The sequence below is a fragment of the Carettochelys insculpta genome, chromosome 4 (assembly GCF_033958435.1).
Source record: "Carettochelys insculpta isolate YL-2023 chromosome 4, ASM3395843v1, whole genome shotgun sequence".
NCBI lineage: Eukaryota > Metazoa > Chordata > Testudines > Carettochelyidae > Carettochelys > Carettochelys insculpta.
Genome location: NC_134140.1, coordinates 49,540,508 through 49,555,504, shown reverse-complemented (window position 1 = coordinate 49,555,504; position 14,997 = coordinate 49,540,508). Strand labels below are relative to the sequence as shown.

Here is a 14,997-nt window from a genome sequence, read left to right as displayed (position 1 = left end):
TTTGATTGCAACCCAAGAGGGTGTCAGTTATTCAGGTTGGTATTGGCCTCCAAGAGTTCCGTGCGGCTGAAGAAGTCACAGAGGAAGAAGCCTCTGAAAGCTGAAGCATTTGTAATGTGCATTTAGAAGTGACTTTGAAAAGAATGCCTGGGATAAAAGCAAATGAGCTAGATTCTTCACTGCAGCTGAATGGAGCTTGAGCACAGTAAGAGGGGAGTTCCACACAACTTTTCCTTTTCCTTTTCCTTTCACTCCAGAGGGAGGAGAGCAAGTGCAGAATGCCATGGACCTGCCTTGGCCATTTTCACTGGCAGATCGTTCCCCTGAAAAGGGAGAGCCAAAAATTCAGCCCAATAAAGTGAAAAGTCTGCATCCTTCTCTGTGTTACCGGTAAGAGCGAACTCTGCTGAAACGTGATACATTTCAAAATCTGATTTACCTTTCACACATTTTTCTGCACTTAGACGTGTCTTCTTATTTAATATTAAGGTAGCACTCAGAGGCCCTGACTGGGCCAATGAGTTCTGCAAACTTATATCCGGATTCTCTAAGTCACTGAACTTTATGGAGCCCCATTGACTCTTCTGGGACTTCACGTAGACATAAGTCTCTGTCCATATGGAACTTGGTTACGGAGAGGTAGTTGCATTCGTCTGCTTCAGCAAAAACAAGGAGTCCAGTGGCACCTTTTATTATGGTATGAGCTTTTGTGAGGTGTAACTCACTTCCTCAGATGCCGGAGTGAAAGAAAAAGAAACAAACAGTAGGGCTACAGAGATGAGAGTGATATATCGGAGCTAATTCAGTCAGGGTGCATGTGTATAAGAAGGTGAAAAAAACTAAAATGGAAAATTACTTATTGTAATGAGAGTGCCACTCGGCCGAATATTCCTATCGTAGCTACTCCACACGGGGGGCAGGAATGAAGCTGTGAAGGAAAAGGTCACCAGCTCTCCTGGTCTGGACACCATTGCAGTAAATGGCTTTTGGCCCAGGAGAGTGGGCAATGCTGCAGCAAGGCCAGGGTGGGAGCACAGGCTAGATGAACCGCTGGCAGTCACACAGCCAGCAGGAGAGAAGCAGCTCTTTTAAGAAGAATGTGCCACTTCTCTCCAGCTGCTCACTGCACAACTGCCCCCACTTCGTCTCAGTCCCACATCCCCATGAGCGCCCCTCAAACCCATTTGGTGAGCAGTTGCTGGGCACTGAGCCCTATGGGGTGGCTAGGAGGTGTGTCTGGGGGCTGCCAAGCTGGCATTGAATCTAATTGTCTCATGCCTTATATAAAGCCAAGGTGTGTTCTTCAAAATGTCCAGGCAGCAGCGTGAGACTTGCACAGCTACCAGCACCATCTCTGCTCTTGAGCTTCTGGCTTTGATCTCTGCTTGATTTAGAGCCTCACCTGTTCACCCAGTCCTTGAAACCTGACTCAAATTCTGATCCTTATATCGACCCCAGCCTGGAACTTTCCCCCCTCTTCTTAGCTTTTGGAGTTGACCTGCTCTGACCTTTGGTCCTATCTTCCCTTGTCACGATCCTGCTAGGTTCCCACCTCGAAAAATTTAGTCTTTGGCCCCAGTCAGGTCTGTATAGGAGTTTGTTCATGCAATCCAATAGCAGAGTTAGAGCGCAAGAAGTAAAACTAGACTTGTTTATGTTCAGTTTCGCTCTTTGACTACCCATAGTGCTGTAGTGTGTGAGGTACAAATGTTCCAGTTGAACACTTACATCCAGGATATGTTTGTTATTAAGTTTATCACAAGACCTACGTTTTGGCCTGAGCTGCTGCTTGACTGTATCTGTGCAACGTTATGGGAATATAAAAGATCAGTTTTTATGGGCAGGATCATCATTATTTTAAAAGAGACCCTCCAGGGCCCTGAAGTTAGTCTAGATTATTTTAGCAAAAGAATGTCTTAGAAACATTTTTGAGAGAATGCCATTGGTAGGTGATATCACACTGTGGTTAGCTCGCTTTCATTTGGAAACTATTGTCCACTTGTATGTCTGGCTGTTGAACAGGTTATAACAATGCCAGGTTTAAGCCTTAAATTTATGATCTCACGGGGAGACAGTGGCTCACAAGATGGGGTTCAATTCCTGGTTCTGCCAACTGGCTTGATTGGGGAGCTTGAGCAAATGATTTTGCTGTGCCTCAGTGTCCCCATCTGTAAAATGGAGATTATGACATCAAACTTCTTTGTAGAGTACTTTTGAGATCTGTGGATGAAATGTGCTGTATAGGAGTTAGAGATGATCTTTATTTTACCATTCACATTTTCCCCTAGAAATGTCTTCCTTCAAGAGTTTTATCTTAGGTGCCTGGCATTAAAGAATGAGTGAGAGCAAGACTAATTCTTACAGATCTGAAAATAATGGAAACTGCTGATTAAAAACCTCCAAAACAGACATTTGGGAAAATACTCTGTTAATGTCCATTTCTTTATCATTCTCACATTTGCAGCACGGCACAGAGTGGATTAAAATCTGACAGTTGTGTTAAATAGGCTTGAAAATCATGGAAGGAAGCAGAGCCACCCCTCTGTCTGTGTCTGAGCCGATGGAAGCCATTTAACAGAGCAGCAAGAAGCAGGGGCTGTATGAGAGCATTGGGGTGACAGAGGGGTTTAAATCTGGCCGCTCTCTGTAGATCTTTCTGTATAATATCTTTTTGGCTTCCTGAGCTTGTCTGGCAGTTCCCCGGTCCCAGTGGGTGTCTTGTGCTAACTATCATTCTGTTCACGAGGCTATGACAGCAGCTTCTGCTGTCCTTTAGCAGCTGAGGTACTTTTGCTGGCACTGTGTTTTCCAGTCCACCACACACATCATCTCTGGATGCAAATCTAGCAAAGCTGTGCTGTCTCCATATGTGATGTTGCTCCATGCCATCCATTTGCCGTGTCCCCAGGGGGAATTGTAAACCATGCCATACATCTACCAAAGACTTGACATGTGCAAGTGTTAGAGAAGATGGAACCAGCTCTTCATAGCCATATTTTTTGCTTCTTCCTTATAGGCAAGTATAAAATATGGCCCATGGAAAAACTGTTTGCTCGTGTCTGTCAGTAATTAAATCACTGACGTAATGGGAAGGAGATTTTTAATCTCACTTTCCTGGTCAACAAGTTCACCTCTGTTGAGAAGGTTTCAGTAAAATAAAATAACATTTAAAGAAAGATTTGAATTCTGGAAAGAATTTTCAGACTTAAAACTCCATTTATTTTTTATCTGCTCCCATAATTTTCTAGACTTTCCCAAAATATGTATCTTTGCTAAATTCAGTAGTTAACAAGCTATTCTTAAAACAACCAACCTTTTCTATTAATATCTGGTCCTGTTTTGGTCTGATTGTAAATCTGTGACATCACATTTGTTTCCACGACAACCAACTCTGATGTGGTAAACAAGGGATTGTTGTCTTGTTGTGGGATCAAACAAAAAGGAGAACTTGGACTGCAAGGGAAGAAAGTGTCTATTCAAATGCTCACATGATGTATTTCCAAAGGGAATAGAGAAAAGAAATAGCCCAATATATTTCTCTACTTTCATTGTTCTCATTTGTCAAGTTTGCTCTAGTGTAAAAGTGCCTCTTTGAGGGAAGATCCACAACAGCAGTAGTAAAGCTTGTTAGCCCTGCATAAGGAATTATCTCAAACATCTAAGCTTGAACTGGCCAAACATCTGCATACCACAAAGCCAGCTGTCCTTCATGATGTTAGATAAGCACAGGCTTCTTTTGGTGAGCCCCTACCAGAAGTAAGCAAGACTGCACAAACTAGCAATAAACTCAGAAAACAGGTCACTGCATCTTTTATTTGTTAATACATAGTGCCGCCTTGTGGACAAAACGTCTAACTCCTAAATGAAATCTGCTTAGTTGAAATGCTATTTTCCCTTTTTTTCCCTTCTCAGACAAAATGGCTAAAAGACCAAGCAGTGGCAAGCACGTAGGGGTGTACCAAGATGTCTCTCAGACATTACCACATCATATTAATATTACTCTTGTGAAATCTGTTTAATTTTAGTGCACTTTAAAGCTCATGCTTTGCTTCTGATTTTTTTCAAAGGTTCTGAATGTCTCCTTTCCTGTATTTTCAAGAAGAAAAATTATGTCATTTTCCTCAGAAGTAGAAATAGTATAAGTAGTTCTTCAGGCACTCTCTCCTTTTTTTCTTCTTCTTCCTGCCCCACCCCAAATAAAATTTGTTTTAAATCTGAAATTAAGGTAAAACATGCATAAATACTGAGAGAGACCTCTCATTTTTAGGCCTGTGCCTGTGGTGCTAGATAGGTAGGGCAATGTGTAATATTGTTTGAGGGAGACTTTTTGCTCTTCTGTTTAAAAGTTGTACAGAGTAGTAGGGTAAATACCTCTTGAGATGTTCAAAATCAGTTTTATGTCCCCATCCTGCAATGTGGTGTTCACAGCTGGACCACTGACTCATTGTCCAAACATACAGAGTCAATCATGAATTCATATCCCTTCTCCCACCAAATAAATAAATAAATAAAATGAATTGACTCCAAAGTGGGTATAAGCTAGTAGAAAAAGCCAGGATTCTAGCAATGCCCTGCAGCTCTCTTGATCTGAGTACTAATGACCCCTTGATAATGAGGAAGCTTGGCTGTCAACACAGGTATGCATCATTGTTCATACTGACATAAGAAACCTGTGACACACAGAGAAGCTTACGTTGAAGTGGAGGGAAAGGAAGTCAAATTGTATTTTGCTCATGTGCATAGTTTGGTAAATTTGCTTAGCATCTGTAACAGCAGGATGCATCCTATTTTAAGAATTTTGAATGTTTTCAAAACCGAACTGCAAATGTGTTTATTGCTATGATGAGGCTTCCATTTGAAACTGGTTCCTGAGTTTGTAGCTTCTTTCAGACTGTTAGTATCAGTCCAAGTGTGGGGAGTTCAGTTTAGTGAAGGCCTCTTCCTGTCATAAATAAGATTACTTTCATTTAACTTGTGGAGTGTGTTATTCCTCAGAGTAATGAATTTCCTCTGTGCCTTTGAGCACATAAACATGGTTTTCATTAGGTTTCTCTTAAAAAATCTGAGTAAAATTAATAAAATGACAATTAACTCCATAAATGCAGATGTTTTAACTGTATAACTGAAATAGGCTGGTGATCTATGATGGGAAGAGACTACTTCATTTCTGAAAACTAAAATCTAAACAAAGTTAAATAATTCTAGAGGAGAATTTGGATTCTGCTTCATGAGAGTTAGAGAAATAAGTGGAAAATCTGACTTTTTAAAAATTAGTTTCTGGGGGGGGCGGGGGAAGGAATGTCAGATTAATTGTAGACCAGACTAATAGCCTCAAGGTTTCTACTTAATATGGAACACATGTGATAATACTGGATTCTCCCCCTATATTTACAATTGCAACTAACAGTTTCAATATTGTTTCTTTCTTCACCGGATACTTCTCTGCAATTTTATAAGGAGAAATGCTGACAACTGCTAATATTTCACTGATAGACATCTCCCTTGATATTTAGATTCTGCTGTTCATAAAGACTTCATGTACAGTTTGTATTTGTGGCTTGAAATCTCTTGTCAAGTGGTGAGTAACTACACCATCATTGCGGTTTTCTCACAGCTAACATCATTTCTATTTTTTTAATCACCATGCATGAATACATAAGTCAGAAGGTTTTGTAACATTGACCATTAGGCTGTTCCAATTTTTCCACTTCTCCAGTCACATGTAAGTGGCAGAAGTCCATAAAGCCAATGTTCAAATACACGATGTATGCCCTTTATATGTACTTGTATATTTTGTTAAAGACAACTGAGTTCACAAAGTATAAATGTATGTAGGTGGATAGCTATTCAAAAACCCAAGCACATTGCAATATTTATCAAAGTTAAGATGCTAAAACTTTACCAGATACTGAGAGTTCAAAGAATTATTATTATTGCAGTAAATTATACTAGTCACACATTGCCATTCTTGAGTATGTACTTGTAGTCTACACTATTCTAAAATTCTTAGTTCTAGAAAATCAAGTTTAGGTGCATAGTTTCCAAATTTGCCCTTCTTTAGTAAAAATGTAATGCAAACAACTGAAATGAATTACAGAAGAATTGGTGCTCTTAATATGGACAGAAAAGAATAGCCTACAGAGAGATTCTGCTTGCATGCAGAAATTGAAATGGCATCTTCATACCAAACTGATGCTTTCAAAATAAATCTTTCACTTTTCTGATTGCTCCCTTCATTCCCCAGGAATTCAATCAGGAAAATCCCGCCAGATCTACCTGAAATTAGTCTGATGCTGACCGTATAGATATTGTTCCTTGTTACAGTCCTAAGTATTGCATTGCATTGCCTTTGGTGTAAAAGTGCAGATGGTTTCTATTTAAAATTATAAGCCTAAAGTTGCTTAAGGAGCCGGTCTCAGTTATGGGTGAAAGTTTCAGGTTGAAACCTCGACAAACAGGAAAGGAAACCTTAAATACAAATTCTCATTTCCATTAGCTTTTGGGCAGGAAATTGTTTTTGGCTTGTTTTTGTTGTGAAGATAGAAAGCACTACATGTTAAAAATTCACTCAAGTTGCTTAATGTTTGCTCAGTAGTGTACTGTTCCCCAATCATACCCCTCTAGACTGTAAATCATGTCCACTATGTCACTGTTTTGATTGGAAGTATGAGTTGTACTATTGCAGATCTCTAGGGAGGGCAAACTTCTGCAGCTGCAGAAAGCTGGAACTATTTTCTGGAATTATTAAAGGAACCTGAGGATTTTTTATGTAAAGATGTAGTGAAATTCATAAAGTGAACAGAGATTTAGTATGAAGTTTTTATTACAAGCAAGGCCCATAACTATACTGCTCTGGTAATAGAAACTGAATTGTTCTAATTGTCAAAACAGTGGACATGTAAAAATATAGCCCCTCTGTCCTCCCTTTTCCTCCATCTTGGGAGAAATGAAATGTGGGGTCACAACTTATTTCAAAATGTTAAAAAGTCAGACTTCTGGTCCTGTATTAAAAAGTGTTCCTGCTGAATTACTCCAAGAGTGTTTCATCAGGACATGCTGTGGAAATCTTTACATATAGCTTTGTTTTCCTGAAGGTATTTATGGATATTGCTTTGATATCTGAAATGCAATTATAACATATGGAACCAAAAGGATAAAATATTGACTTCACTCGAACAGGAATGTAAAGGCTTAAATTAACTTAATATATTTACGTATGAAGAACTGTCCACAGATGGACAATAACTTGCTTTTCAGGATGTTCTAGCATCATTCTTGTGGTTAGGTGAAATGGATTGTTCAAATAAATTCATCCATGACATATGTAACTCTGCTGTCTGAACAGACAAATCTCGTGGTGGACTTACTGCAGTGTTTCTTCTCATCAGTTTTAATTAATCAAGTTTTAGGGCTTGATTAATTAAAGCAGTACTGCTGGAATTTTGCTGTCAACAAATCTGGTTATATGAGGTACCTAGTTTAAAACTGGGAAGAGTGGAATTGTAGGCTTATTGGCACATGGCTTACACAAGCACATAGAATACTTATGTATCCTGATAAAATATAGACGAATTAAAAATAATTCCTGTTTGGCTGCCAGAGAGTCTGCCCATGTTTAGACATTTAAAACTAGCCTTTATGTTTAGTGAAACAGCATCAGTTTTTACTGCTTCCTCATAACAATGGTATGTCTAATAGCCATGGTGTCATCTCAACAGCACCTTTTCTTCAAATGTAACTTTACTTCACTGTATGACTTCAGCCTCAGAACCAACCTACATGTAGTGCTTTCCTTGTACTGCTACTAGCTATCTAAGAAAGTGAGCCAGACTAGTTCCAGTCACAGAATCCAAAAAAGGTAGGTCTGGAGGGGACCTCAAGAAGTCATCAAGCTCCCTGCATTGAGGCAGGCTCATCCTTGACAGGTGTTTGTCCAACCTCTTCTTACAAACCTCTAGTGATGGGGTGCCCCAAACTCCCTTGGGAAGACTCTTCCAGATCTTAACTACACTTACAGTTAGAAAGTTTTTCCTGCTCTCTTGCCTGAATTGTGTTTGCTGCAGATTAAATCCATTATTTCTTTTCCTACCTTCAGCGGACATGGAGAACAACTGACCATCATCCTCTTTATAGCAGTCCTTAACATATTTGAAGACTGTTATCAGATGCCCCTTCAGTCTTCTGTTTTCAAGACTGAACATGCCCAGTTTTTTAAATCTTCTCTCACAGGGTCATGTTTTCTAAACCTTTGATTTTTGTTTCTCTGCTCAGAATTCTCTTCTAATATATCAAGATCATTTAGAATTCTCATCCTATCCCTCCAAGTGCTTGCAACTCCTCCCAGCTTGATACCATCAGCAAATTTTATAAGCCTAGTCTGCCCTCTATTATCCAAGTCATTAATAAAAATATTGAATGGTACCAGACTCAGGACTGACCTCCTGTGGGACTTTACTAGCTATGCCCTGCCAATTTGCAAGTGAGTCATTGATAACTACTCTTTGAATAAAGGCTTTCAGCCAGTTCTGCAGTACATTAACTTCATGTAGACCACATTTCCAAAGTTAGTTTGTGAGAAGGTCATGTGGGAGTGTCAGAAGCCTTATTAAAATCAAGATATATCATAATTACAATTTGCCTGCATCCAGTAGACCAGTAACTTTGTCAAAGAGGAAAAATAGGTTGGTTTGGCAGGATTTGTTCTTGACAAATCCATGCTGGCTATTCTTTCTAATTCTGCTGTCATCTAAGTGCTTACAAATTGATTGTTTCTTCCAGTATTGAAGATAGGCTGGCTAGTCTGTAATTCTCTGGGTCCTTTTTGTTGTCCTTTCTAAAGACAGGTACTATATTTACCTTTCTCCAAGCCTCTGAGACCTCAGCTGTTTTCCAGGAGTTTTCAGAGATAATTGATAATAGTTCCAAAATTATTTCAGCTAATTCCTTAAGTACCTTAGGATGAATTCCATCAGGCCTTGCCAACAAGAATACAGTTTACTTACCTAAATATTCTTTAACCTTTCCTTTCCTGATTTCGCCTTATGTTCTTTCTTCCTCACAGATAATATTAATTATGTTGAATATCTGGGCACCATTATCCTTTTTAGTGAAGACTGAAGCAAACTAGGCATTAAAAGCCTCAGCTTTCTTACTGTCATCTGTTATTAGTTCTCTTTCCGTATTACATATCATAAAATCATAGTTCTGGAATGCTACCTCTACACAGCACCCTAAACTCAAAATAAGCTATTTCAGCATTTGGCGCAGTCTAAACAGTGCCAAATGTCAAAATAGCATGCTATTGCGAAGCATCCCTTTAACCCTCCTGCAACGAGGAGTACTGGGATGCTGAGATAGTGCCCCTGTTTATTTCCAAAAATATTTCAAAATAATGGGTGCATTTCAAAGATGCGGAGTAGCTGTTTTGGGATACAGAGATATCTAATCTGCCGTGTAGACGTAGCCAAAGGGACCTCAAGAAGCAACCATCTTGTTCAGTCCTTTGCATTCATATCAAGACCCTACAATACAATCAGGACCTTCCAATACAAGTGTTTGGCTAGCTTGCTCATAAAAATCTCCAGTGATGGAGATTCCACAGCCACCCTCTCCAATTTATTCCGGACAATTCTGAACGGAAGTTTTTCAAGTTTTTTTGTTATCTTCCAAGTGATTGTGAATTGATTGCTTAATTATTTGCTCCGTTATCTTTCTGGATACTCAAGTAGGTACCTTTTCCAATGTTTTTGTCTTGTTCCTATAAAATGTGGATAGAGCCCTGCATGGATATAAAATTTATATCTGCAGCTGAACCATGATCCGTGAGCATGATCCGAAGATATCCACAGCTATAAAGTAGATAGCCACAGATTTGCAGGGCTCTGCATAGGGAGCAATGTGTAAATGCAATAATAATATAATAATAATAATAAAAACCCCGCACTGTTCCGAAGGCTTTCCACAAAGGAGTAAATGATTATGCTTGCTAAACACACTCTAATATTAATGCTTAACATGCAGTATCTGATGCTCATGTACACGAAGGCGCCTTTAAACTATTCTGACTGGAATACAAGAGTGTTAGCATAAAGAGAGTCAGGCCTGTAGTATTTTACATCTTCTAGGTGCAGTACAAATATTAGCTACTTTATGCTTATAACAACTCTGTGAGACAGGCAAACACTATCTTCGTTTCACAGTTAGAGATGCTGGGAGACAGAGAGGTTAATTGACTTGCCTAAGGCCACACAGCAAGTTAATTGCACATCTGGGATTCGAGCTCAGGAGTTGATTTCTTGCAGTCTTACAGCCAATTCACTACATCGAGGGACCCACGGAATGAAAAACATACGTGCACCTACTCTGATTGGCTGTGTTCACAGTATGCCATGGGATTGTGAGAATAAATCTACCGCTCCAGATTGTCTGCTGGCCATGAAGCTGCAATATAGTCCTCCAGAGTCACTATTCCAGCATCAGATCCAGAAATGCTGCACAGGTTCTGAGGTTCTCCCCCAGTCCATTGCAAACAGCCTTTCCTATGCTGTGCTCTGTTGCTATGGTGTGGAATCCCCATCTGCAGTGTGCACACAGTCATTTTACTCATGCAGCCTCACAGCAACCGTTAATTGAGGCAGTGGACCATAACCCTTCTTGCCTTGAGGGAATTTTAAAGCCCTGTTGACATATGCTGCCTATTTTGCTGTTGTTTAAAAGTTGTTTTGTTTTTATAGGGTAGAAAGGGTAAATGCTGAACAAAAACTGCCCAGAATTCAGCTCATGGCTGCTATTGTACATCCTCCAAACACCTTTGTCTTGAAAATAGCCTTTATTCCTACAGTTGCTCTCCATTGCTGGAGTACCCCTGTTGTTCCTGCAATTTTCTCAAGTGGCCAGACTTAAATTGTACACTCTGATCCCCATATGGTAGTACATCCTTCTACTGCCAAACAGTTTGTCTGTTTTGAACATGCAGTTGTGTTTTGCCTGTTGAGGTATTGCAACTGCATCTCTTATTTTATTGGAATGTGTTATGAAATGTCAGGCACCACAAACATCCCTAGAGGGTCAGTAACACCTATATTTAATAAGGTTTGCATGTTATTTTACTGTGTCTTAGCATTTTGCTTGCAAACTTACTATGATATGGTAGTCCAATAATGCACCATAAGCAAAACTACTTAAAGAAGCCATTGGGACTCAAAGACATCACTGTTGTTTATTTAATAGCTGTGTAAACCATTTTGAGAAATATATTGTAGAAGACTGAGGAAACTTGATATGCTGTAGTTTTAGTTATGCTAGAGCCATTTTAATTTTTCTAGAGGCAGTTCTAACATGATGTGCATTATTCATATCATATTTATTTACCTGCTTGTGAAAAAAGAATACATTAGAGTTGCTCTTCCTGCTCAGCGCTGCTTTCTATTGTGTCTAATCATTTCTAAGGCTATCCAACCCCCGATGCAATTTTCAGGTCATCTAAGATGTGTATGAGGTTTGTAAAGTCATAATGTCTGTCTGTTGTAACCCATGTAGAAGATTAATGTAACTTGCCTATATTACATGGAAATCTGAGAAATGCGATATTTAAGGTAATGCCTATCGGTTAATACTATGTAAGTTGATTTGCTTTTCTCTTTGGCTGTGTCAACACTTGCATTCCTCTTTCAAAAGGCATATGCAAATGAGGGAAATCATAAATGCAAATGAGGTACAGATTTCCGTATCTGGCATTTCATTTGCATATTCTCCTTTTGAAAGAAGAAAAGCAGTGTAGATGTGGCTGTTTCCACAGTAAACCCCATCTTCGAAAGAACCCTTCTTCTCTTGCTTTGGAGTTCTGAGTCAGACTCTTTGTCTCTTATAGTTATTTCATCATTTACCAAATGCCATTTGCGAGTTCTGAACATGGACTTTGTTACTGAAATTCACTCTGTGGCTAAAAGCTAAATATCTAAGTATGGTTTCCCTTTATAGAACACTGTAACTATCCAATTCTCTAATTAAAAGGGAACCAAAGTATTAATTTGGAAGTCCAAATTAACCAAAGTATTAATTTAAGAATCAATCAGGATTATTTTTGACTTGTTGAAGTACGTATTTACTAAAATAAGTAGGATTCCCTTTCCTCTTGTTTACTGTCTTCTGATGAGAAAGTTCTTAGAGATTTGAAAAAATATTGCTAGGTTTAGCAATCTATTTTTTCTCAAATTCCAATCCAATAAAACAAATCAACATTGTGCCAGGATCCTAGTGAGCTTTTCGCGCTACAGCTAAGCTAATGGTGCTTCTAATTTTAATATGTTAAGGTAGGTCTACACAGCAGAGTTATTTTGAAACAGACGTTATTTCAAAATAACTATCCTAGCATCTACACTAGTGGTGTCCAAAAGCAATTGAATGGATCACCACATGCCCCCACCCCAACCAGGCATCACCCCCTGAATCAGGTACCCACCCACAAACTGCTGGTGACTCACCCGAGCCACGCCACCCAGCCCAGAGCTACCTGAGCTGCGCTGCCCGGGCCCCAACCCGCCTCGTGGTCCAAGTGAGCCACAGGAAATGCCTACCTCCTCTGCTGCCACCACACTTGTCCCATCAAGTGGCAGGGCGTGTGCATGGAGGGCCGGAGGGCACTCCATGTGTGCGGCTCTACTGAACCGCTTTGTCCCACCATGCTGTCCAGCTCACCACATGTTTAGACCGGGCAGCATATTGGACACCGCGGGTCTAGAACACATCACCATTACTTTGAAATAATTTTGAAATAGCGGTTGCCTTATTTCAAAATTGGTAAACCCCATTCTGTGAGGAATAGCTATTTCAAAACCATGCTTTTGCCAGAAAAAAACATAGCACATCTACATGGCAAATGCGCTTTGTCGACAAAATCCAGCATAGTCGCCGGCAGTGTTATACTTCTCCCCATTCAGGTGCAACACCTCTCTCAACAGTGTTCTGTCAACATAACAGCCATGTAGATGCTCCGGGGCCCTTTTGTCGACAGAAAGAGCTTCAGATTCACCAGGCAGCCATGTTTGCAGAGCTTCCAGTCAGCTGTTCTGTCAAGAGAGGGCCAGGAAGTCTGGCTGCTCTCTGTCAATGGAGTGGACTGCTCTATCAATCTGCTTTTATGTGTAGATGCGATCTGTCAGCAGAAGTTTTGCTGGGAAATCCCTTTCACCAGTAACTTCTGTCAGCAGAGGCCTCTCATGTAGGTGTGGCTCTAGAGAATTATCTTTTCCTGTTTCTTTCTCTTAGTTTTATTTTAAACTGGTGCTCTCTTTTTTAATTTTTCCATTTTGAGTCCCAAATTAGTTAGTAACAAATTACCTTTTGAGAAAAAATATAGCGAAGAAATGTACTTTTCATGATTAAGGGCCCTCTGTTCACACACTTCCTTCCAGACTGTATAAGCCATAGATTCTAGAGATAGGAGAGGACTAGAAATTAATTAAAACCCCTGTGGCTTGTCACCTTATTAAAGAAATATTATTTGGAACTGACCTAAAGTTTAATATAGTGGCTAATATTTTGGCTCTCATTGAGCTATCACTGAAGTTATTGGCAAAACTCCCATTGATTTCAGTAGGAACAAAATCAGGTCCCTTAGCTAATGGACACAAGTGTATGAACAGAAGTATGAAAGATGAGGTGGGTGAGGGCATATCTTTTACTAGACCAATTTCTGTTGGTAAGAGGGACACACTTTTGTAGCTCAGAAGCTTGTCTCTCTCACCAACAGAAGTTGGTCCGATAAAAGATACCACCTCACCCACTTTGTCTCTCAAATGTCCTGGGATCGATGTGTCTACAATACTACATACAATGGCATGAAAGGCAGGCAACCAAGCAAATCAGGAAGGAGAAGTGGTTATAGATTCCTTATTTTGTGGAGATAAAGTATTCATGAAGAAACATAGGTAAACTCTTTAAGGGAAGGGGATTTAATCCTATGTGTCTATGTGGACCTAGCAATGGATCTGCAAAACTTGATTAAGATCTTTAGGAAAATAAGAGGAAGAACAGATGGGGTGAACTCTGCTCCTGCCAGTAATTGTTTTGTCCCACGTGGACAATTGTAAATTACTTAATTAACAACATATAAACTTTTGTAAAGCAGTATTTCCCAAATCGGGACCAGGACCCCTTTGGGGAACCATAGCTTCATGTCAGGGCACAGGGAAAATATGGGCAGAGTAAAGAAACTTTATGGGAAGAGAAAGCTAAGTGATTTTGGATACACCATGTGCTCACTAAATCTTTGGGAGTACCTATACAGATAACTCCTTGCAAGACACTTGCCATTTCTCCCTATTTCTGCTGCCAGCCTTGTGTAGCCATCTGGCAGTCCACTGCACATGTGTGGGTCAGCAAGGTTCAGCAGGAGCCAGATGTCTTACGTTTCTCTTTTCTGCTCCCTTGGCATTCAGCTGAGTTGTTAGGGCACTTCCAGTCCTGCTCCACAGAGCCACCATTGGATGTCCTTGGTTCTACTGAGGCCACCGATTAAACGAGCTTCCTGGCTGCAGCTTTGTCCATACTATTTCTTATTTAGCACAGTTAGCAGTCTCTGGAATGGGATTACAAGGTTCTGCAGAAATGCCTCCCTCCAGAGGGGCAGACTACAGCAGGGAGAGAGCAAAGACTAAGGAAGAGCGAAAATAATAAAACCAAAATATAACTAAAGTGGAAAACAGAAATAGAGAGAGTGACAGAAAATCCACAAAGGAGAAAGCAAGAGAGAAAAGAACAGAAAAGAAAGAAAACGGAAAGAAAAAAGAGAAATGGTGGGTAGCATACCTGGGTCTCAAAGGAAGATTACCATCTGTTAATCCATGTCAAGTGAGGCTTTGGCAAAACACTCTTTTTGGCACATTAATAAGGAGAAATAGTATCTGTTATGGCAGTGTCTCAGGTCTGAGCAGGTCTGAGTTTCACAGGCTAAGCTGTCACAGTGCAAGGATTTGAAAGATCTGGTGCTTGGTGATC

The 14,997-nt window shown here is 39.9% G+C and overlaps 1 protein-coding gene across 2 annotated transcripts in view; it reads left to right on the top strand.

The window, feature by feature from the left end:
* Window positions 1–14,997, top strand: part of SCFD2 (sec1 family domain containing 2) — a 287,532-nt gene that overhangs the window by 203,516 nt on the left and 69,019 nt on the right. The window contains exon 6 of one of the 2 annotated variants that reach the window (XM_074992764.1): window positions 258–432. The exons of the other annotated variant lie outside the window; for it this stretch is intronic. Within the exon in view, the coding sequence (XP_074848865.1) occupies window positions 258–394 (137 nt within the window). The 3' untranslated portion in view covers window positions 395–432. Of the gene's footprint in view, window positions 1–257; window positions 433–14,997 lie in introns of those variants that run through there. 2 annotated transcript variants of the gene reach the window in all.